The sequence below is a fragment of the Phyllobates terribilis genome, unplaced genomic scaffold, assembly GCF_046119375.1.
Source record: "Phyllobates terribilis strain yellow unplaced genomic scaffold, ASM4611937v1 Scaffold_2__4_contigs__length_985480577, whole genome shotgun sequence".
Classification (NCBI taxonomy): Eukaryota; Metazoa; Chordata; class Amphibia; order Anura; family Dendrobatidae; genus Phyllobates; species Phyllobates terribilis.
In genome coordinates this window covers 950,807,732-950,829,471 of record NW_027362762.1, presented here as the reverse complement: position 1 = coordinate 950,829,471, position 21,740 = coordinate 950,807,732, and the positions used below count along the sequence as shown (strand labels likewise).

The 21,740-nt window shown below is 45.1% G+C and overlaps 1 protein-coding gene across 1 annotated transcript in view; it reads left to right on the top strand.

Moving 5' to 3' along the window:
- LOC141248409 (uncharacterized) overlaps positions 1–20,700 on the top strand; it is a 105,937-nt gene extending 85,237 nt beyond the window's left edge. The window contains exons 13-18 of the mRNA XM_073669356.1: positions 16,376–16,486; positions 16,588–16,752; positions 16,830–16,953; positions 17,763–17,860; positions 18,368–18,425; positions 19,167–20,700. Of these exons, the coding sequence (XP_073525457.1) occupies positions 16,376–16,486; positions 16,588–16,752; positions 16,830–16,953; positions 17,763–17,860; positions 18,368–18,425; positions 19,167–20,371 (1,761 nt within the window). The 3' untranslated portion in view covers positions 20,372–20,700. The remainder of the gene's footprint in view (positions 1–16,375; positions 16,487–16,587; positions 16,753–16,829; positions 16,954–17,762; positions 17,861–18,367; positions 18,426–19,166) is intronic.
- Positions 20,701–21,740: the final 1,040 nt, after the last annotated feature.

The following is a 21,740-nucleotide window of genomic DNA, read 5'->3' as shown; positions in this document are numbered from 1 at the left end:
ATACTATACTTGTGGTGTATGTATAATACTATACACCAGGACTATGTGGGGCCCATAATACTGTATGGAGGACTATGTGGGGCCCATAATACTGTATGGAGGACTATGTGGGGCCCATAATACTGTATGGAGGACTATGTGGGGCCCATAACACTGTATGGAGGACTATACTGTCCGGTCTGCACTGTTATCTGTGAGGATTCGCCGGTTTCTGATCTTTTATAGAATTTACAATAGACACCACTCATGTAATGTAAGAAGTGAAATCTTTGGCCTTGTACTATACCTATATTATCTGTGCATCATGAATCGTGGTATGTGTTAAAGGGGCCGCATAGACTGTTTGCCCGGGGCTCACAACAACCTGGAGCCGGCGCTGCCTGCACATGTGGTGTAAGTATAATCCCGTCATATACTGTAATGCTGCACATAGGTTGTATGTATAGTTCTGTGATAGTGCTGTATACGTATAATCCTGTCCTGTACGAACGGCCCTCTGTATACTGCAGTCAGAAGGCTGAATGTGTCTGGGAGAATTGCTGCTGAATGATCGCTCAAAGGTCCTAGTGTAATGAGACTGGATTACGTCCTCTTCTGATTGGTTTAAATGAACCATGTGACTGCATTGCTAAGGTCCTGGCAGGGTAAACTGTGCATTGCCGTCACTGAATTGCTAAGGTCCTAGCAGGGAAACGTTTACATTTTAGTGATTCCAATCTGGTGATGAGACGGTGCGGCCCTCACCAGCGAGAGGACGAGTGATGTGATACGTATCCCGATATCCCCGGTGAGTGACTCCCATCCTCTGCATTATTTTATGGACGTGTGGTTGTCGGGGAGGAGTAGGTGACATATATTGTATGGACGCTGCAGTCGACACGTATATTCATGGTGATCGCCTTTAGTATATCCTGTTTATGGTTCTTTTTCTTTGCTTGCAGAGACATATCAGTGTGAGAGAAAGGCTGTGTGCCCACTATGCGTTTTTTAAGTTTTCCGCAGCAGAAATTCCAGTGCAGAAACGCCTAAAAAATGCATGGTAGAAGGCCTGCCATGTTCCCCAATGATAATCCGCATGTGCTGTGCACATGCTGCGGAAATTTCCGCTGCGGATTATCATTGCGGAAAAATCCGCAGCACTGCCAATTATTTTGCGGAATCGCGGCGTTTTCACCGCCATTGACTTGCATTGAATCACTTAATATCCGTATGACTACATGTGCACATGCGGATATTAAGCGATTCAATGTGCGGATGGGACCCGGGTCTGGAGAAGAGGAGACTCTCCTCCAGACCCAAGTACCATAGTACCTGTAAAAAAAAAAAAAAAAGAATTAAAATAAAAAAATATACATTATACTCCCCTTCTGATGGCCCCCGATCTCCATAGCGATGCGTCCTGGCTTCCCGGCAGCTCGCGATGGTGTAAAAGGACCTGGCATGATGTCATTTAGTCATGTGACGGGTCACGCGACCTCTGACGTCGGCGGTCGCATGACTTGTCACATGACTAAATAATGTAATGGAAGGTTCTTTCACACCACCGCGAGACACCGGGAAGACCGGACGCATCGGATAAGGGCCATCGGAAGGTGAGTATATGTTTTTTCTTACCATTTTTATTCTTTTTTTTTAACTAACTTGGTCACCCTATATAAATCCATGCCGGTTGCATGGATTTATATAGTGTGGCCAAGTTGTCAAGCACTTTCCAAGTGATGCTAAAATCGCTTGGAAAGCGCTTGTCAACCCGCATACGGAAATGCACGTGAAGAACGCTTCACTTCCGCATGTCCCTGGCAGGAAAACGCATGTACAATCCGCATGTACAATCCACATGTACAATCCGCATGCATTTTTTCTGCCAGGGAGATTCAGAAACGCTCAGGAAAAATCTTAGCCAAACACAATTTGCATGAGTGGGGTATTTTTCAAATTTTTCCATTGGCTGGGCGCAGTCACGTGACCGGTGATGTGCACGTACCTATATGTTGTTTAGGTGACTCACTCCTGATCTCATATTTTATTCCTGTAAGGTTTAAACTGGATTATCCGCAGATTTCATAATACATACTGTATACATTATTAGATAGATCCCTTAGGGCTGATGAGGCTGGTGTACTTATTATGAGAATCCATGTACGAATGGCCGAACAGCGGTATAAATTTATTCTCATTCTCCACCCTCCTAGACTGATTAACAGCTCTTCAGTGTCTTCCCTGCTGAATTTCCGCCCACCAAGTCCGACTAACAGCTCCTCAGTGTCCCTCCTCCCTGCTGTTGCTGAATCTCCACCCACCTAGACCAATTGACAGCACCTCAATGCCCCTCCTCTCTGCTACTGTTAAATATATGCCCACCCAGTCTGATTGACAGTTCCTCAATATGTCTCATTCCTGCTGCTGTTGACTCTCTGTGCACCCCACCTGATTGACCGCTCATTAGTGGCCTTCCTCCTCCTTGTTACTGCTAAACCTCCACCTACTGAGATTGATTGACAGCTCCTTAGTGTCCCTCCTCTTTGCTGTTGCTACTGAATACTCCGCTCATCCATGTAACCCAGGTAACTGCTCCTCTATGTTCCTACTCCCTGTTACTCCTGAATACCACCCACATAGCCTGATTGATGGCTTCTCAGTGCCCCTCCTTCCTGCTGCTGAATCTCAGCCAAACTAGCTTGATACCAGCTTATTGCCCCTCCTCTGTGCTACTGCTGAATCTACTCCCACCCAGGCTGATTCCCAGCTTATCAGTATCCCTCATTCCTGCTGCTGAACCCCTGTGCATCCTGCCGGACTGACAGTACCTTAATACCCCACCTCCCTGCTGCTAAATCCCACACACATAGCTTGATTGATGGCTCCTCTCTGTCACTCCTTCCTGCTGAAACTGGATCTCTACTACTTGCTGAAGCTCAATCCCACCTTCCTCCTCTTAGCCTGATTGAAAGCTCCTCAGTGTCCATCCTCCCTGCTAAGCAGAATTTCCCCCCACTTAGCCTTGATGAAAGCTCCTCAGTGTCCCTCCTCCCTGCTGAAGCTGAATCCCCCCCACACTTAGCCTTGTAGAAGGACCTTTAAGTTCAACTTTATGAGGAATCGGAAGATAATTTTTTTTTTCTCAATAAATTGTTAGCATTAATTTTACTTGTGTGGACCGTAATTTTACTAATATACCAAATACTGTATAGAGCCCTAGAAAAGCATGAAACAAGTATTTTCTGAATTCAAGGGGTGATTTAAATCGATATATTTTCAGTAGAGATTTATGAAAAACACTAGAAATTCTGAAAGTGGTAGGAAGCTTACAAGTACAGTATATAAAAAGAGAATAACAGGAATATATTGGGTATATATGTACACTGCTCAAAAAAATAAAGGGAACACTAAAATACCACATCATAGATATCCCTGAATGAAATATTCCAGTTGCAAATCTTTATTCCTTACATAGTGGAATGTGTTGTGAACAATAAAACATAAAAATTATCAATATAAATTACATGCTGATCGAACTTCAGTGGAAATGCCTCAAGACAAGGAAATGAGGCTCATTATTGTGTGTGTGTCCTCCACATGCCTGTATGACCTCCCTACAACGCCTGGGCATGCTCCTGATGAGGTTGCGTATGGTCTCCTAAGGGATCTCCTCCCAGACCTGGACTAAAGCATCCGCCAACTCCTAGACAGTCTGTGGTGCAACGTGACGTTAGTGGATGGAGCGAGACATGATGTCCCAGATGTGCTCAATCGGATTCAGGTCTGGGGAACAGGCGGGCCAGTCCAAAGCATCAATGTGTTCATCATGCAGGAACAGCTGACACACTCCAGCCGCATGAGGCTTAGCATTGTTATGCATCAGAAGGAAACCAGGGCCCACTGCTAGTGATGAGCGAGTATGTTTAGTTAACCCTTTCGCCGAGTATGCTCGGGCGAGCACCGAGTAGTTACAGCTGCTCGGTGTTATGTTTGAATTGCTCCCGTGTGCATGATTTGCAACTGTTTGACAGCTTTAATACATGTGAGGAATGTGTAAGAAATAGACATTCCTGGGCTGCATGGGCTTTTGTCTAGCTAATCAATTATCATTTAAGCAGATAAAACTTCTGGAGCTTATTCCAGGTGTGGCATTTGCATTTGGAAGCTGTTGCTGTGAAACCAAAACATGCAGTCAAAGGAGCTCCAAATGGAAGAGAAACCGACCATCAATAGGCTGCAAAAAATAAGAAATCCATCAGAGAGATAGCATAAATGTTAGGAGTGGCCAAATTAACAGTTTGGTAAGTTCTGCAAAAAAAAAGAGCGCACTAGTGAGCTTAGGAACTCAAAAAGGCCTGGACATCCACAGAAGACAACAGTGGTGGATGATCGCAGAATCCTTTCCGTGGTGAAGCAAAACCCTTCACAACATCCCCTCAAGTGAAGAAACACCCTGCAGGAAGTCGGTGTCTCAGTATCTAAGTCTACCATAAAGAGAAGACTTCATGACAGCAAATACAGAGGGTTCACCACAAGGTGCAAACCATTCATCAGCCTTAAAAATACAAAGGCCAGATTAGACTTTGCCAAAAAACCTCTAAAGAAGCCGCCCAGTTCTGGAAAAGCAAAACTAAGATCAAAGTGCTCCAGAATGATGGGAAGAAGAAAGTCTGGAGAAGGCTTGGAGCGGCTCCTGATCCTCGGCACATCCTGTGTAACACATGGTGGTGTGATGGTGCGGGCATGCATGGCTTCCAGTGGCACCAGGTCACTAGTGGTTATTGATGATGAGACTGAAGACAGAAGCAACTGGATGAATCCTGTGTGTACTGGGCGAAACGTTCTGTGAAGATTCACTCAAATGCAGCAAGGTTGATTGGACAGCGCTTCACAGTACAGAGGACAATGACCCAAAACATCCTGCGAAAGCAAAGAAGTGGAATATTCTGCAATGGCCGAGCCATCACCAGATCTCAGCCCCATCAAGCCGCATTTCACAGGATGAAGACAAAACTTAAGGAAGAAAGACCCACAAACAAGCAACAACTGAAGTCACCGCAGTAAAGACGACAAAGCCTCACACTGGACGTCATGTCCATGGCCTCCAGACTTCAGGCCGTCATTGCTGCAAAGCCTCACACTGGAGGGAACCAGCGATGGTGAAGTCTATGGCTTCCAGACCTCAGGCCGTCATTGCTGCAAAGGATTCTCTAATGAAGTATTAAAAATGAACATTTTATTTGTTATAAAGTTCAATTATCCAATTACTTTTGACGCCCTGGAATGAGGAGACTTTGTAGAAAAATGGTTGCAATATCTAAACGTTTCACAGGATATTTTTGTTCAACCCCTTTAATTAAGCTTGAAAGTCTCCACTTCAATTGTATCGCAGTTGTTTCATTTTAAATAAAAATTAGAGAAATAATGGCCTGCAGAGCTGAAATCACAGAGTTGGTCACTGGCCAAATATTTCTGGACCTAACTGTATAAACCTCTGATTGGTCTAAAGCACCCATGTTATATAGAGAAGATCAGCACTCGTTTTTTTTTGTGAGGTGCGTGTAAGAGAGCTATCCGTCATGTGACTAAAGCAGCGACGCAAAACGCATCACTATAGTATATTGTTATGGGTATTGCGTGCCACCTATATCAAAGGGATAGATGGAATGCTATATATAATGTATATGGGATAAGAATGTGCAATAAATTGTGGTATGAAGGTAAGAATACAATATCTTCACACTACATCGAGTATAAAGGTGTGCAGTGAGATTGTACTGCAAAGGTAAATTTATATTTAGGGAAAAGAAGGGAATAAAGAAAAAGATAAAATGAAAAAGAAGATAAAAGGAAAGGTAAAAAAGAAAAGAGAAGAAGCCCAAAACTTAAATAGCGAGCAAACCGGGAGGACCAGGTAATAGTTAGTATAATCATTAGAAGTAAAGCATCAATCAACGGTTCTGTAAAAGAAAAATGTAAAATTACAACATAATATGCGACAATATACATTATTAAATCCTGTAACTGTTTGTAAGGTGTGTATCCAAAAGGATTCATGTGCCCTGATATGATTACCTCCACGTTTAGCACGGGTAACCTGTTCTATGATCTGAAATCCCAGTTGAAATATCGAATGTTTCGCGTTAATAAATGGTCAGGAACAGGGAGCCATTTTTTTTAGACAAGGGATGGTAGATTTGTGATTAGAGATCCTGTCTTATACCAATTGTGTCGTCTCTCCAATGTATAATAATCCAGAAGAACATTTTAATAGATACACAATATTACATGTTTCACATGTGTAATGGCCTTTCATGGGGAAAAGATTGCCCTGTATGGGGATGTACAAATGAGTCCCCTTTTATGATATTGGAGCAGTGCCTGGCAATTAAGACATGGAAAGGTGCCATTATTTCTTTCTTTCAAAAATTGTTGGTATGGGAGTTTTTTAAGACTACTTATGTCTGCCCTAACAATATGGTTTTTAATGTTCGGGGGTCTCTTGAGGCACATTATGGTTTGTTAAAGGATTCAATTCCCAGATAGACTTGTTTTAAAATGGGCCAATGCTTCTTGATAATCTGTTGTATTTTAGAAACAAATGGGTGATACGTACAGTACAGACCAAAAGTTTGGACACACCTTCTCATTTAAAGATTTTTCTGCATTTTCATGACTATAAAAATTGTACATTCACACTGAAGGCATCAAAACTATGAAATTAACACATGTGGAATTATATACTTAACAAAAAAGTGTGAAACAACTGAAAATATGTCTTATATTCTAGGTTCTTCAAAGTAGCCACCTTTTGCTTTGATGACTGCTTTGCACACTCTTGGCATTCTCTTGATGAGCTTCAAGAGGTAGTCACCGGAAATGGTCTTCCAACAATCTTGAAGGAGTTCCCAGAGATGCTTAGCACTTGTTGGCCCTTTTGCCTTCACTCTGCGGTCCAGCTCACCCCAAACCATCTCGATTGGGTTCAGGTCTGGTGACTGTAGAGGCCAGGTCATCTGGCGTAGCACCCCATCACGCTCCTTCTTGGTCAAATAGCCCTTGCACAGCCTGGAGGTGTGTTTGGGGTCATTGTCCTGTTGAAAAATAAATGATGGTCCAACTAAACGCAAACCGGATGGAATAGCATGCCGCTGCAAGATGCTGTGGTAGCCATGCTGGTTCAGTATGCCTTCAATTTTGAATAAATTCCCAACAGTGTCACCAGCAAAGCACCCCCACACCATCACACCTCCTCCTCCATGCTACACGGTGGGAACCAGGCATGTAGAGTCCATCCGTTCACCTTTTCTGCGTCGCACAAAGACACAGTGGTTGGAACCAAAGATCTCCAAATTTCATCAGACCAAAGCACAGATTTCCACTTGTCTAAAGTCCATTCCTTGTGTTCTTTAGCCCAAACAAGTCTCTTCTGCTTGTTGCCTGTCCATAGCAGTGGTTTCCTAGCAGCTATTTTACCATGAAGGCCTGCTCCACAAAGTCTCCTCTTAACAGTTGTTGTAGAGATGTGTCTGCTGCTAGAACTCTGTGTGGCATTGACCTGGTCTCTAATCTGAGCTGCTGTTAACCTGCGATTTCTGAGGCTAGTGACTCGGATAAACTTTTCCTCAGAAGCAGAGGTGACTCTTGGTCTTCCTTTCCTGGGGCGGTCCTCATGTGAGCCAGTTTCTTTGTAGTGCTTGATGGTTTTTGCAACTGCACTTGGGGACACTTTCAAAGTTTGCCCAATTTTTTGGACTGACTGACCTTCATTTCTTAAAGTAATGATGGCCACTCGTTTTTCTTTACTTAGCTGCTTTTTTCTTGCCATAATACAAATTCTAACAGTCTATTCAGTAGGACTATCAGCTGTGTATCCACCTGACTTCTGCACAACACAACTGATGGTCCCAACCCCATTTATAAGGCAAGAAATCCCACTTATTAAACCTGACAGGGCACACCTGTGAAGTGAAAACCATTTCCGGTGACTACCTCTTGAAGCTCATCAGGAGAATGCCAAGAGTGTGCAAAGCAGTCATCAAAGCAAAAGGTGGCTACTTTGAAGAACCTAGAATATAAGACATATTTTCAGTTGTTTCACACTTTTTTGTTAAGTATATAATTCCACATGTGATAATTCATAGTTTTGATGCCTTCAGTGTGAATGTACAATTTTCATAGTCATGAAAATACAGAAAAATCTTTAAATGAGAAGGTGTGTCCAAACTTTTGGTCTGTACTGTATGTATGAGTTGTAATCTACTGGAATTGTCTCTGAAAGGTCTTGTTTGTTGGAGAGAAATGCATGGACGCCTTTAATTCGTTATTAAGGAGATGGACAGGATAACTTCTACCTTTAAACTTATTGTACATAGATTCTTCATTAAAATTGAAGAGGCTGAAACTATTCTGTTCACTCTGCAAAATTGTGATTTGGGGATTGACTCTTATGGCTCGTGGATGACAATTTGAAAACTCAAGCAAGCTATTACGGTCGGTTGGTTGGTTTTATAAATAGATCTGATGACAAATGGCCATTGTGGTCCTTAATGATCTGAGTGTCCAAGAATTGTATATTATTGGTGTCACTGCTAAGGGTAAATTCGAAGTTCAGGTCTAATACTGTTTAAGGGCTTTTTCATGCAATAGTGTTTCGAGTACGTGTGGTGTCCGTTTCCACATATACTTGAGACACTGACACACCTAGACCCATTCAAATGGGTCTGTGCACGTCAGTGTGTTTCCACGGACCGTGTGTCCGTGGGCAAAACACGCTGACATGTCCATTTTTTTCTCGCAACATGGTCCGCAAAATGTCCCGCACATGTGCACAGTCATGACACACGGATAACATCCGTATGTCATCAGTGCGACACGTATCGGCACCTGGGAATCAGCTGTACAGTTAACGCTGTTCCCAAGCGCCGGGTGCTGCAGGTAGCTGTCATCATTGTCCCCTGCTTGCTCTGTGATCAGCGCAAGCAAGGGACAATGTTAAGCGTAGTATTCTGCTCCCGCTCTGTCCTGGTGTAAAAAAAAAAAAAAGAATACAATTTAAAAAAAATCCTTATACTCACCTGTACGAAGGTGTCCTCCACTGTAATCTGACCGCTCACGCAGAGGAGCCGGGGAGAATGACACGTTACAGGAATCTGGCCCCTGAACAGCGCTGAGCTCAGTGAGTGACAGGACACCACTTGCTGTAGCAAGTCAATCTCCCTGTCTCCTCGGCGTGAGCGGCCACATGGATTAGAGCGGGGAACAGGTGAGTATAAGAATATTTTTATTCTTATTTTTCACCAGGACACAGCGGAAGCAGAATACTACTCTCAACATTGTCCCTTGCTCGTGCTGATCGCAGCGCAAGCAAGGGTCAATGATGAGGCCAGCGTTCTGCACTCGGCTCTTGGGAACAGCTCTAACTGTACCTCTGATTCCCAAGCGCCGGTACATGTGATCCTGATGCGGCACATGATTGCTACACGGGTGGACACGGATATCTCCGGTACTGTTTTTTTCCAGTACTGGAAATATCCGGACGTGTGAAAGAGGCCTAATTATGAGTGAAAGGCATGTAGGCTTTCAATGGAGCCATTACAAGTAAAGAATATGTTACCTATAAAACAATGCCATATGGCATGTAGTTGGAAATTAACATTACTGTACATGTAAACCTCCTCAAAATAAGACATATAGGTATTTGCATAATGCGGCGTCACGTTAGAACCCATGGTGGTCCCACAGATCTGGCCATAGAAATCATCACCGAGCATAAGGAAATTCTCGTGCAAACCCAAATGCAAAAGATTAAGGCAGAATTAAATAGAATTTACAGATATTGTGGAAATGGAGAGTAACCGCTCCACTGCCTCCCTCCCCTTGTGGTGAGTGATTGAGGTGTACAAGCTCACAACAAGCCCCTTCCTCCTTTCCCTTCCCTTATAATCTTACCTTCATACCACAATTTACTGTACATTCTTATCCCATATACATTACAAATATAAAAAGAAATAAATATGAGAGTGCTGTATCTTAATACATGTCGGAGATAAAATGGTATGAATTCTTCCACAGCAGGAGGTCAACATGCGGTATGATAAGCATTCACCAGCGCATTCCAGCGATTTACAACTACTGCTTTATTATATGGGCTTTTGGTCACTGGGTAGGACTAAATGACATGTATGTCAGTCCTGCATTATGTTGTACTACATGATGTTTATGTGTCTTGTTCTGTTCATAAATTAGCAATATATACAGCACTGTGCAAAAGATTTAGACAGGTGTGGGAAAAAATGCTGCAATGTGAGAGGCTTTCAAAATTAGAAGTGTTTAATAGTTTATTTTTGTCAACAAAATGCAAAGTGAATGAACAAAGGGGAATTCTAAATCCCATCAAAATTTTGTGATAGCCTGTCGACTCCATCACTCCTTTTCGGTCACTTGTACATGGTTTATGAAGGATCTCAGCAGGAGGTTGTTCCAAACATCTTGGAGGACTGACCTCAGAACTGTGTATGCAGCTTGTACAGATCCTACTGGCAACCCGGTTCCGTGGCTCAGGGTGGTCAGACCAAATGCTGTGGCCGTCTATTAGTATAATCATGAATGTCCGGCTACGCCACCCGTGGATTGCGGTCAGGGTGAACCACCGCTGCGGGGCAGACCGCTGAGGCTGGTGTTGTGGGTGCAGCAGAGAATAGTATAACTCCCCACGGGAGGAGCGTAGCCTCAGGGCAGTGAGGGTAGATGGGATTGTGGTGCAGGGCATCCCAGTACTGTTAGTGCTGGCGCGGTAAGAAACACGACGACCATGTGTTGCAGTGCAAGGTCTTTTACTCACAGTTCGTATACTCCAAGCCACTTCTGTACAGGTAGTGACTGCCCAAGCCGTGCTGCGTCCACCAGGTGAGGGGCTCGGTCAACCCTCAGGCAATTCAGGAGTATGGCACAGGACTCCCTTCTGTCCTCTCTCTGGCTCATGCCCCACCAGTGACCAAACTTCTGTCCAGCTGCCGCGCATCTATGCGGGCAAACGTGGGCCCCGTTTCCCGCTATCCTATATGGTGCCTTCCTAGCAGGTTTGGCGGGGGGTCGCACCAATAAATGATCACGACCTCCGGTTCTTGGCTGAGGGATGATTTACCTCCACCAATTTGGGATCCGGTACCCTTATTCTGCCTGACCCTTCACCCATTATCTCGTGGGTTCTTAGAGTCCCTTCTGCCTCCTTGTTTCTGAGCCTTTCTACTTCTCTGTCTCTTCTCCTTCTTTCCCGCTCCTTCTTCTCCTCCATCCCTCGGCCTCTTCTCCAGGCCTACTTCTCCTTCCTTCCTCCTCTCTGGCCCCGGCCTTTTCTCTAGGCCTGCCTCTGAGCAGAGCTCCTACAGAGCCTCTGCTCCCTGTCACCTCCCCACTGAACTTCTCTCTTTCTTCTCCCAGAACTAAGATGGTGCCCACCTTTTATACCTCCTCCTCTGCTGTGTGAGCTCAGGTGAGCAGCACCCAATGAGCTCCTACCTATGCTCAGAACCCAACCCCTATCTGCTTCTACACCACTGGGTTTTCCTCCCCCCTCCCTACTCCAGCCAGGGACATAGTCAGATGTGCCTGCATAAATATATAAATGGGAGCACCGTAGAGCTGTCCCCCGGAAATGGGGTGTGTGTGGTGTATGCAGCTAACTGAGCCCTGGTCCATACTCCATCCTTACCTGGGAGTAGAATACCACACCTCTGGTTGAGGTGCAATATCCCTGTAGCAACCGAACCCTCGGGGCGCTACATTCCCCCCCGGTAAACCACAGTACGTCCTCGGGCTGGAAAAGAGCAAAAACATTTGATTTATAAGACATGCAAAACTTTTTCAATAACTTTTTACATTTAGAAAATGACCGACATTATTCAATTCCCTTTATGGGAAACATTTTCTCTTTTTCAATACTTCTCTTTTACTAGATTTTATAAAACATTTTGAACACTACCGTAACTCTTTTATCAGATACTATATAAAACATTTTTACTATCATATTATTCTTTTAGCAGCATATAAAACTTTTCATATAAAACATTTTCAAGTAAAACATTTTCTTGTGCTCTGACTGCGGTGCAACTTGCAACCAGGTGTCCATTTTTCTTAAAGGTGCAAAAGTCTAGCAAACTTCTCTTGAGGTAGACATTGCAGTCCTTTTTTTTTTTTTTATAAAACCAATAGGGGGCGCTTTAGGAAGCGCAACTATTTACAGGGTTGGCCGCTCTCAGTCCTCGGCCAGGTTTGGGAAGGGGGAATGGCTGCTCTCAGTCCTCAGCCAGGTAACTTGGGGAAGGGGACAACTTTAACAGGTAACAGTCCCATAACAGTCCCAACGGGGACCACACTCAAATTTGAAACAGTCCCATGTACCCTGTCGGGTAACTATACACAATGGTATGTTACTGTTCACTGGTAGCGATACCCTCCATACGCGCCATGTTCCTCATGGTGGTGGTCTTCAGACCCGTCCGGGCCCTCTTGATCATCAGGTGCTAAGTAGTGTTGCTCTTCCTCCTCTGCTACTCTGTGGACGTGGAGGGCGTACCACCCCTTTACACCTTGGTGTCGGGTGTAGGATACAAATCCCGTCCACGATGACCCTCCGGCAGGTGGCTCTCCACATCCCTTCGGGTCACGAAGGGTCACGAACAGGTCCGTGCCCAGAGGTGGTATCATAGAGGTCGGGAGCGCGGGCGGGATAGCGGCGCCCGGAGGTACTCAGCCTTGCGACCAGGCCTGCCGTGGAAGTCTTCTGATCGCGCCTGGGGTCAGAGGGTACGGGGCGGGGCGGGGCTCGCCGGCGGTGTCGGCGACCTGGGGACCGGTTGGTAGCGGTGGAGGCGCGGTGACAGTGACTGTTCCCTGGGCTTTGGGCTCCGCAACAGGATGCAGGGGCAGGTTGACGGCCCCAGGACTCGGGGTAAGGACGCCTCCGTTACCTGCTTCCGCTGCTGCGGCCTCCTCCACGGCGTCGTCCTCGGCCTCCGATCTGTTCTCACTGCCCTCGGAGAAAGGCGTGCTGCTGGGTGGTTGCAGCGTCCCTTGCGGCTGGGTCACGGCCCGCCGGGCCATCTCCTCCTTCCACCCGGCGATGACGTCCCGCTGCGCCCGGACCATCCTCCAGTCCAGCTCCTCCAGCGCAGTCCGCATGAACTCCGGGTCCTTTTTGGGGAGCTGTGCTATCAGTTCCGTGAGGCTGCATGGGGGCTCGGCCGGCAGTAGGCCACGCGCCAGGGTGCTGGAGCTGGTTCCTGTCTCCATCTCCGGGTGCGGCCTGGTGAGACTGATCCAAACCACACCCGGCCCCACAGTTTTCTTCTCTTTCCGCCCCCATTGGGGGTGGTCTTGGGGCAATCTGCTGACAATCACTCTCAGGGGCAGCCCCCCCCACCTTGATGGACATCTCTACAGCCGCACTCATGGCTGTTGGGGGTGGGATCCTTCTTTGGCGCCATTCTGGGACCTGGCCCACGATGGGAGGCGGCTTCCTGTTATCTTTTGGCGCGCACATTATGGCGTCCGTTCTTCTGGGGCGGGCGCCATCTTTAATACAGTGAAACAGTCTCTTTTCAGGCACGCAATACCCGTTGGTGGCGGGTTGGTCACAATCCTGCCGACTACGCCAAAGCTGACTCGCCCCCTGGGCCGTGGGGTAGTCGGAACTGGGCCTTCTAGTGTACGGTGCTGATGGGGGTAGTAGTGGCAACCCGGTCCCGTGGCTCAGGGTGGTCAGACCAAATGCTGTGGCCGTCTATTAGTATAATCATGAATGTCCGACTACGCCACCCGTGGATTGCGGTCAGGGTGAACCGCCGCTGCGGGGCAGACCGCTGAGGCTGGTGTTGTGGGTGCAGCAGAGAATAGTATAACTCCCCACGGGAGGAGCGTAGCCTCAGGGCAGTGAGGGTAGATGGTGGGGATTATGGTGCAGGGCGTCCCAGTACCGTTAGTGCTGGCGCGGTAAGAAACACAACGACCACGTGTTGCAGTCCAGGGTCTTTTACTCACAGTTCATATACTCCAAGCCACTTCTGTACAGGTAGTGACTGCCCAAGCCGTGCTGCGTCCACCAGGTAAGGGGCTCGGTCAACCCTCAGGCAATTCAGGAGTATGGCACAGGACTCCCTTCTGTCCTCTCTCTGGCTCATGCCCCACCAGTGACCAAACTTCTGTCCAGCTGCCGCGCATCTATGCGGGCAAACGTGGGCCCCGTTTCCCGCTATCCTATATGGTGCCTTCCTAGCAGGTTTGGCGGGGGGTCGCACCAATAAATGATTACGACCTCCGGTTCTTGGCTGAGGGATGATTTACCTCCACCAATTTGGGATCCGGTACCCTTATTCTGCCTGACCCTTCACCCATTATCTCGTGGGTTCTTAGGGTCCCTTCTGCCTCCTTGTTTCTGAGCCTTTCTACTTCTGTCTCTTCTCCTTCTTTCCCGTTCCTTCTTCTCCTCCTTCCCTCGGCCTCTTCTCCAGGCCTACTTCTCCTTCCTTCCTCCGTCTGGCCCCGGCCTTTTCTCTAGGCCTGCCTCTGAGCAGAGCTCCTACAAAGCCTCTGCTCCCTGTCACCTCCCCACTGAACTTCTCTCTTTCTTCTCCCAGAACTAAGATGGTGCCCACCTTTTATACCTCCTCCTCTGCTGTGTGAGCTCAGGTGAGCAGCACCCAATGAGCTCCTACCTATGCTCAGAACCCAACCCCTATCTGCTCCTACACCACTGGGTTTTCCTCCCCCCCCCTCCCCACTCCAGCCAGGGACATAGTCAGATGTGCCTGCATAAATATATAAATGGGAGCACCGTAGAGCTGTCCCCCGGAAATGAGATGTGTGTGTGTGGTGTATGCAGCTAACTGAGCCCTGGTCCATACTCCATTCTTACATGGGAGTGGAATACCACACCTCTGGTTGAGGTGCAATACCCCTGTAGCAACCGAACCCTCGGGGCGCTACACTTGTGCGGCCAGTGCCTGAGTCCGAAGCCTTGGTCCTTGTGCGGCCAGTGCCTGAGCCCGAACCCCTGGTCCTGGAGCGGCCAGTGCCTGAACTTGAACTTTTGGTCCTTGTGCGGCCAGTGCCTGAACCCAAATCCCTGGTCCTTGTGCAGCCAATGCTTGAACAGGTTTCCCTGGTCCGTGTGTGGCCAGTGCCTGAATCAGTTTCTCGAGACCTGTGTGTTTGATCCTGTACTTCGTGCATCCGGACTGGTACAGCAGTCTCCGAATCAAGCCCTATCTGTGACTGTGTCAGTATCCTTCCTGCCCGAGGAGTAGTCTGAATGGAGTCCAGTCTGTCTCTGCATACCTGACCCCTGGGGTCAGCAGCTGCTGTACGGCGGACTGCTTAGGAGTGGTACCTGGTGGCACCCTGCAGCTCAAGACTGACTCCTCCATCAGGATCTCCAGTGAACACCAGATAGGCGCTTAGTTACACCCCTCCTAGACAAGCCCGACCCCGTGGCACAGTGGGTCCATGAACTACATACACCACCTGCAGACTTCCCCATAGAGGTTAGGTCTATGGGGAAAGCCCGCATGCGGACCCGCAGGAGAAATAGACATGCTGCGGTTTGGAAAGACGCGCCGCATGTCTGTTTCCGCAGGTGAGCCGCAGACGCATAGTGGGCATGGGATTTGTATAAATCCCATCCACTATGCTGGAAGATCTGGCCACTGCGGTTTGCACGCAGCGCATTTTCGTTGCGTCCAATCCGCAGCAAACACTGATTAAGTGCACGTACCCTAAAACTTCTGTTTTTGAAAGCATTTTACTTTGCAGCATTTTGTCCACACTTGCCTAAAACTTTTGCTCAGTACTATAGATGTTACTCCATTTTTTTTGTTTGAGTATGATGTTGGGGAGAGGTAGGGCTCACAATCGACGGTCTGGTTGTTGGATGGGGCTGAGGTTGGGGCTCTGTGCGGCCGCTCATATTCTTACTCCTCCTTGTTTGTATGGACCTTGCACACTGGGCGCGGTCATGTGGAAAAGAAATTAATCTTCCCCAAACTCTTCCCACAAAATGTAGAAATAATTGTCCAAAATGTCTTTTGTTGAAGCCTTAAGATTTTCCTTTATTAGAACTTAGGGACTGAGGACAACACAAGGAAAATAACTTGAATAGGAGCTGTTCTGCAGTATCCTGCAGCCAACACTACAAGTGCGGAGCTTATAACAGCTAATCTGTGGGTGTGTTAGGTGTCGAACTCCCACAGATCTGATATTGATGACCAATTCTAAGGATTGGTCATCCCTTTTTACCTAAAATGTTCTTATAAAAAGTGATATTTTTTTTCAACCCTCCATGTTTTTTTCTCATGTTCCACAGGTACAAGACCCTTATAGCATAAGTTTTCTTTGAAAGACTATGATCTCTTTCATCAATGGCCCTTCAAGGATGGCAAAAGACAAAAAACACATGGCTGCAGATATATTAGACCTCACCCTAGAGATAATCTACTTGATAACTGGAGAGGTGAGAGATCCACGTGACTTCATGCTTAAAACTTGTCGATGATGGAAAAGGTGAAGGATTTATTAGAATATATATAGTGATCAATGTCTCGCCACACACAGGATTACACAGTAGTGAAAAAGTCATCCGATGAGAGTGTGACCCCCATATCAGAAGGAAGGAGCAAGACCCAGAGCGACATCACCGAGACGCCTCTTCCATCTCTGATACATGAGCAGAAGATTGTAGAACTTACCAATAAGATCACCGAGCTGCTGACCGGCGAGGTGAGGGCTGCCGGGAATGCTGGGACATTATACAATGACTGTGAAAAGATGGATGACGGTATCATTGTGTGTGTCAGATTCCTTTAAGGTATCAGGACGTCACCGTCTATTTCTCCGTGGAGGAGTGGGAGTATTTAGAAGGACACAAGGATCGGTACAATGAGGTCATGATGAAGGATCACCAATCCATCACATCCCTGGGTAAGAGGATGGATTTATGGATCACTTAGATTAACCCATTTTATATAAAATCTGGGAAGCAGATTTAATATTGTAAGAGGGAACCTTCCTTGGGATGGGAACAGGTTTGTGGCTTACCACAATTTACCCATGATCTGAACATCACATAAGAGCGCTGTCCTAAAGTTACCGCAAAACCCAAATGAGAGAGAAACTTTGCCCAATTTATCATGGTGGTGCACTCTGAAATATGAATTTGGCGCATTTTCCTAGACATATTAGATGGTTTTTCATTTTCTTATGCCACCTCTTGGCTGCCATATGTCTTAAAAAAAACATGGCACGTTTTACAATTCCTCTTATCCATCAACTAGACAATTATCAAAATGGTCTTTTGAGTAAAAAATGTGTAAAACCAATAATAAATTTAGAGGACAATTCAGTTTTCGCTAGGTGTAAAACTGTTTGAAATGTTGAATTTTGGAGTTTTTACCACAGTCCTGGTCAGCTCCACCGACTTTTTGAAAAGTGCGTATGGGGTATCCGTGGAATAGGTGTGGATAAGCACAGCCAACAAATTCAATATAATTTACAACACAATACCAGCGTAAATTACGATAGAGATGTACTAAACCCATTAAAATTTGCACGCTTCTACATGCATTTTACGCGCATTATTCCAGCATACCTTTTACAGACACTGATGTGCAAAATCGGGGCCTTCGAGCACGATATGATTACCAGTTTATAACATTTGAGCCAGGATTTTGACATATTTTGCCTAGCTAGCTTCACACAATGTCTACGGTCGCTGTGTTTATTTCCAATAGATGAATCCAGTAGAAGAAATCCACCAAAGAGATGTCCTAGTCCTCTACACAAATGGGATTCACCAGAGAAAACACAAACTGTCCCACTGGATCATCAGGTAGATGAAGCTGAGATTTCTTCAAATCATTGCTGTATTGAAGCTTTTTAGTAAACTGTATAATCTTATAACTGTATAACTGTATAATCCTAACTGTCGAAGGCAAAGGCTACATACGGTTTCTGGTTTCTTAAACAATTTGGTTAAACTTTCACCTGTTTCAACATGCACTTGGCAACCACGATTCAGTCTGGATGAAAGTAAAGTTCTGCAGTATCAATCACAGGCTAAATAACCGCACAATGCCAATTGGCTGCTTCTAAAGCCAGCCGAATATTGTCTTCACGGCTGTTGGATGTAATCCTACTGCTTTATAAAACATGCGTGATGCCTTATCCAGAATAGGCAATTCTAATTTGGCCACCAGCATTGGAAAAAGGACCAAAAGGGGCAACGAAATTGATTAGAGACCTATGTGGCGAGGAAAGATTAAAAGTAATGAAGGTATTTTGACCTTTTGTTTAGGTATCTCATAACTAGGCTTTTTATTTTCTCTTGTCATTTCAGGAAAGGTCTGGTGAAACGTCGAATGAACTTGAAATACCCACATCTGTGTTGGAGAATGGTAAGAACCTTTCGGAAATCTTCTGTCCTTTTTCAATTGTAGACCAAGATTGCGTAAAAAGTTCTTCTTCATGGGCTATTGGTGTCCATGTCACGTACCAATTATTAAGGGGTATCAGGGTCCATGTACTGGTCTCCAGAGGGTATTGGGGTCCATATATCAGTCTCTATCAGAAGTATTGGTGTGAGCTTCATGTACTAGTTTCCAAGGTTATTGGGGTCAGTGTAGCGGTGTCTAGGGTGCATTGCAGTCCAGGTTCCATTAATTAGTGGTTATTGGGGTATTTTTCGTGGAAAAGTAGCAGAACATAAAAAAATTAAATAAATTAAAAATAAATTTGGTGATCGTATTAAACCGCAGAATAAAGATAACATGACAATTTTACTGATGACTTTAAAAAAAGTTTGTCAATAAGTTATATGTACTTCAAATTGATGCTGCCGATACAACTCGTCCGAAAAAAAAAGGCGCCAAAAAAAAAAAAAAGTAGTTATGGCTCCTGCAACATCATAAAGGCTAAAACTGGCTGACCCACCAAGTGGTTAATCAGTGAATGTACCAATTTGTAAATAATTTTGGTAGATATTTTTTTTACATATTTCACCTCTTGTTATAGATGCACTGCTATATTTGAACGTTGTAGTCTTGTAATTTAGACTTTAATACCTGTCTGTCTCAATCCGCAGAATTGATAAAAAATATGAATTATTTTTTTGTTTCAAAATATGATTTTGTTTCCAGTCGAAGACCGCTTCATAGGCCTCGATGGACAGCTCCTCTCATCTCCCTATCCTAAACAAGACAATTATCAATCACAAATTGGCACAGAAACAACTGGACAAAAAGCTTTTGCAAGTTCTGAAAGTGAAAAACATTTAGAAGAAAATTCTCACCTTTCCATGCACGAGAAAATTCACATCGATGAAAAATCATTTTCATGCCTGAAATGTAAGATATATTTTAGCCAGAAATCAAGTCTTATCGATCACCTAAGAATTCACACAGAGGAGAAACCATATTTCTGTTCAGTTTGTGGAGAGTGTTTTAGCCAGAAATCGAATTATGTAGAACATCTGAGCGTTCACCCAGGAGATAAACCAAATCCGTGCTTAAAATGTGGGAAATGTTTTACACTAAAATCCGATCTGGTTAAACATTTAAGAATTCACACAGGGGAGAAGCCATTTACGTGCTCAGAATGTGGGAAATGTTTTACCAATAAATCACATCTTGTAGATCATGTAAAAATTCACACAGGGGAGAAGCCATTTGCATGTTCAGAATGTGGGAAAAGTTTTACCCATAAATCTAATCTTCTAGATCATCTAAAAACTCACACAGGAGAGAAGCCATTTGCATGCCTGGAATGCGGAAAATTATTTAAGCTCAAAAATCATCTTGATAAACATGAAAGAATTCACACTGGGGAGAAGCCGTACTCATGCACAGAATGTGGGAAATGTTTTACGCATAAATCCGCTTATGTTCTACATCTGAGGACTCACACAGGGGAGAAACCGTACTCGTGCTCAGAATGTGGGAAATGTTTTACTTACAAATCAGGTTTTAACCATCATCTGAGAAGTCACGCAGGGGAGAAGCCATACTCGTGCCCAGAATGTGGGAAATCCTATAGCTATAAATCGAGCCTTGTGGAACACATAAGAACTCACACGGGGGAGAAGCCGTTTAAATGTTCAGAATGTGGGAAATGTTTTAACCATAAATCAAATCTTGCGGATCATCTAAGAACTCACACAGGGGAGAAGCCATTTTCATGTACAGTATGTGGGAAGTGCTTTACCAAGAAAACATCTCTTGTGGAACATATGCGAATTCACACAGGGGAGAAACCATATTCATGTTCACAATGCGAGAAATGTTTTAGCCAGAAATCAGCTTTTCTTGCACATCAGAAAGATCACTCGGGGGATAAAACAATTTAATGTTCAAGTTATAGGAAATGTATGAGGATGTGGAGCTTTATTATAAGACCCGCTGCCTTTTTCCCAGTTAACGATACAGAAAACCACTACGGCTATAGTCATATTCTAAGAGTTTGGATTGAATGGTCTGGATTCTAAAATTCTGCTATGTGAGATTAAAATCTCGATATATATACTGTATATATGTATTGGGTAAGAATGTTTTTCTCTTCTTTGTACTCTTCTTTTTGTGTGTTTTAAGTGGTCTGACCATATTCATTATACGAGAAATCCCATAATGCATGACTGTACTTGATATGTGTTTTATTAAAAAAATCTCAATATTTTTATTTTTTTAAAAGCTCTATTGGGGGAGGTCACAACAAAGAGCCAAAAACGTGCTGAAGAGAATCTGGGTCATATTTTGCCAAAGTCCAGGACGTTAGGTGATTACAACAGGCGGAGATGGAATTCGGGCAGTCTAAAGGGCAAAGAGCATACACGGGTCAATCAGAGGAGTTGTCAGAAACACAACCAGGGTCCGAGCACAATACATCAAACTTTCGGTGGCCCACGAGGGTAGTAATGGCAAGGGACTGGTTTAAATATTGCACTGTGATCGCATTTTGGCCACCGAACGCTAAATTGGTCAGAGGGACCATCACCAATACAGACAGCCTTTTTAGTCATCATCACCACCAGTGACGAGGCAGCATCTATCCGCAGTGATTGACGCTGCAGCCCGATGGTGCGTGTGTTATCACCTCCTATTTATGGCTGAAGGAGTGTGCTGTAGATCACCGAGGTGTCCCCGCTATGTAGCATGACTAGTCCAAGGCAGGTCCCCAGCAGCTACTTGAGTGACAGGTCTCGAGAGAAGCCTCGTAGGACCTGCTTCGTACTAGACATCTAAGAGGCGTAGTCCCTGGCCACCCAGATCAGAGTTAAATTTATACGACTGCAATAACGCCACCAGTGCCGGATTCATGCCGCCGTGGTTTGGGTCATTTTCTGTACATAGGCTCATCAAGGTTACTTCATACGTGATGTGGTCCCTAAAAAAAGGGTTTTGTAAATTTTGTTGGAAAAATTTAGAAATTGCTGATAAACTTTTAACCCTTCTAACAGAAAACAAATGATGTTTCAAAAATGATGCAGATGTAAAGTAGACACGTGGCCAATGTTATTTATTAACTGTGTTGTGTAGTATAATTATTTGGTTTAACCCCTTGTAGGGGTAAGAGGCAAACAGGAGGCATGTTTCTTTAAATGTCCGTAGCGGTTTATTGGCTTCATAAACCGTCAAAAGCAAAATGCAAACAAACAACCTTTAGCGCAGGCAAAAACAAAGAAAACAGTCCTTTTAGCAAAGTCACACAAGCTGGCAGGC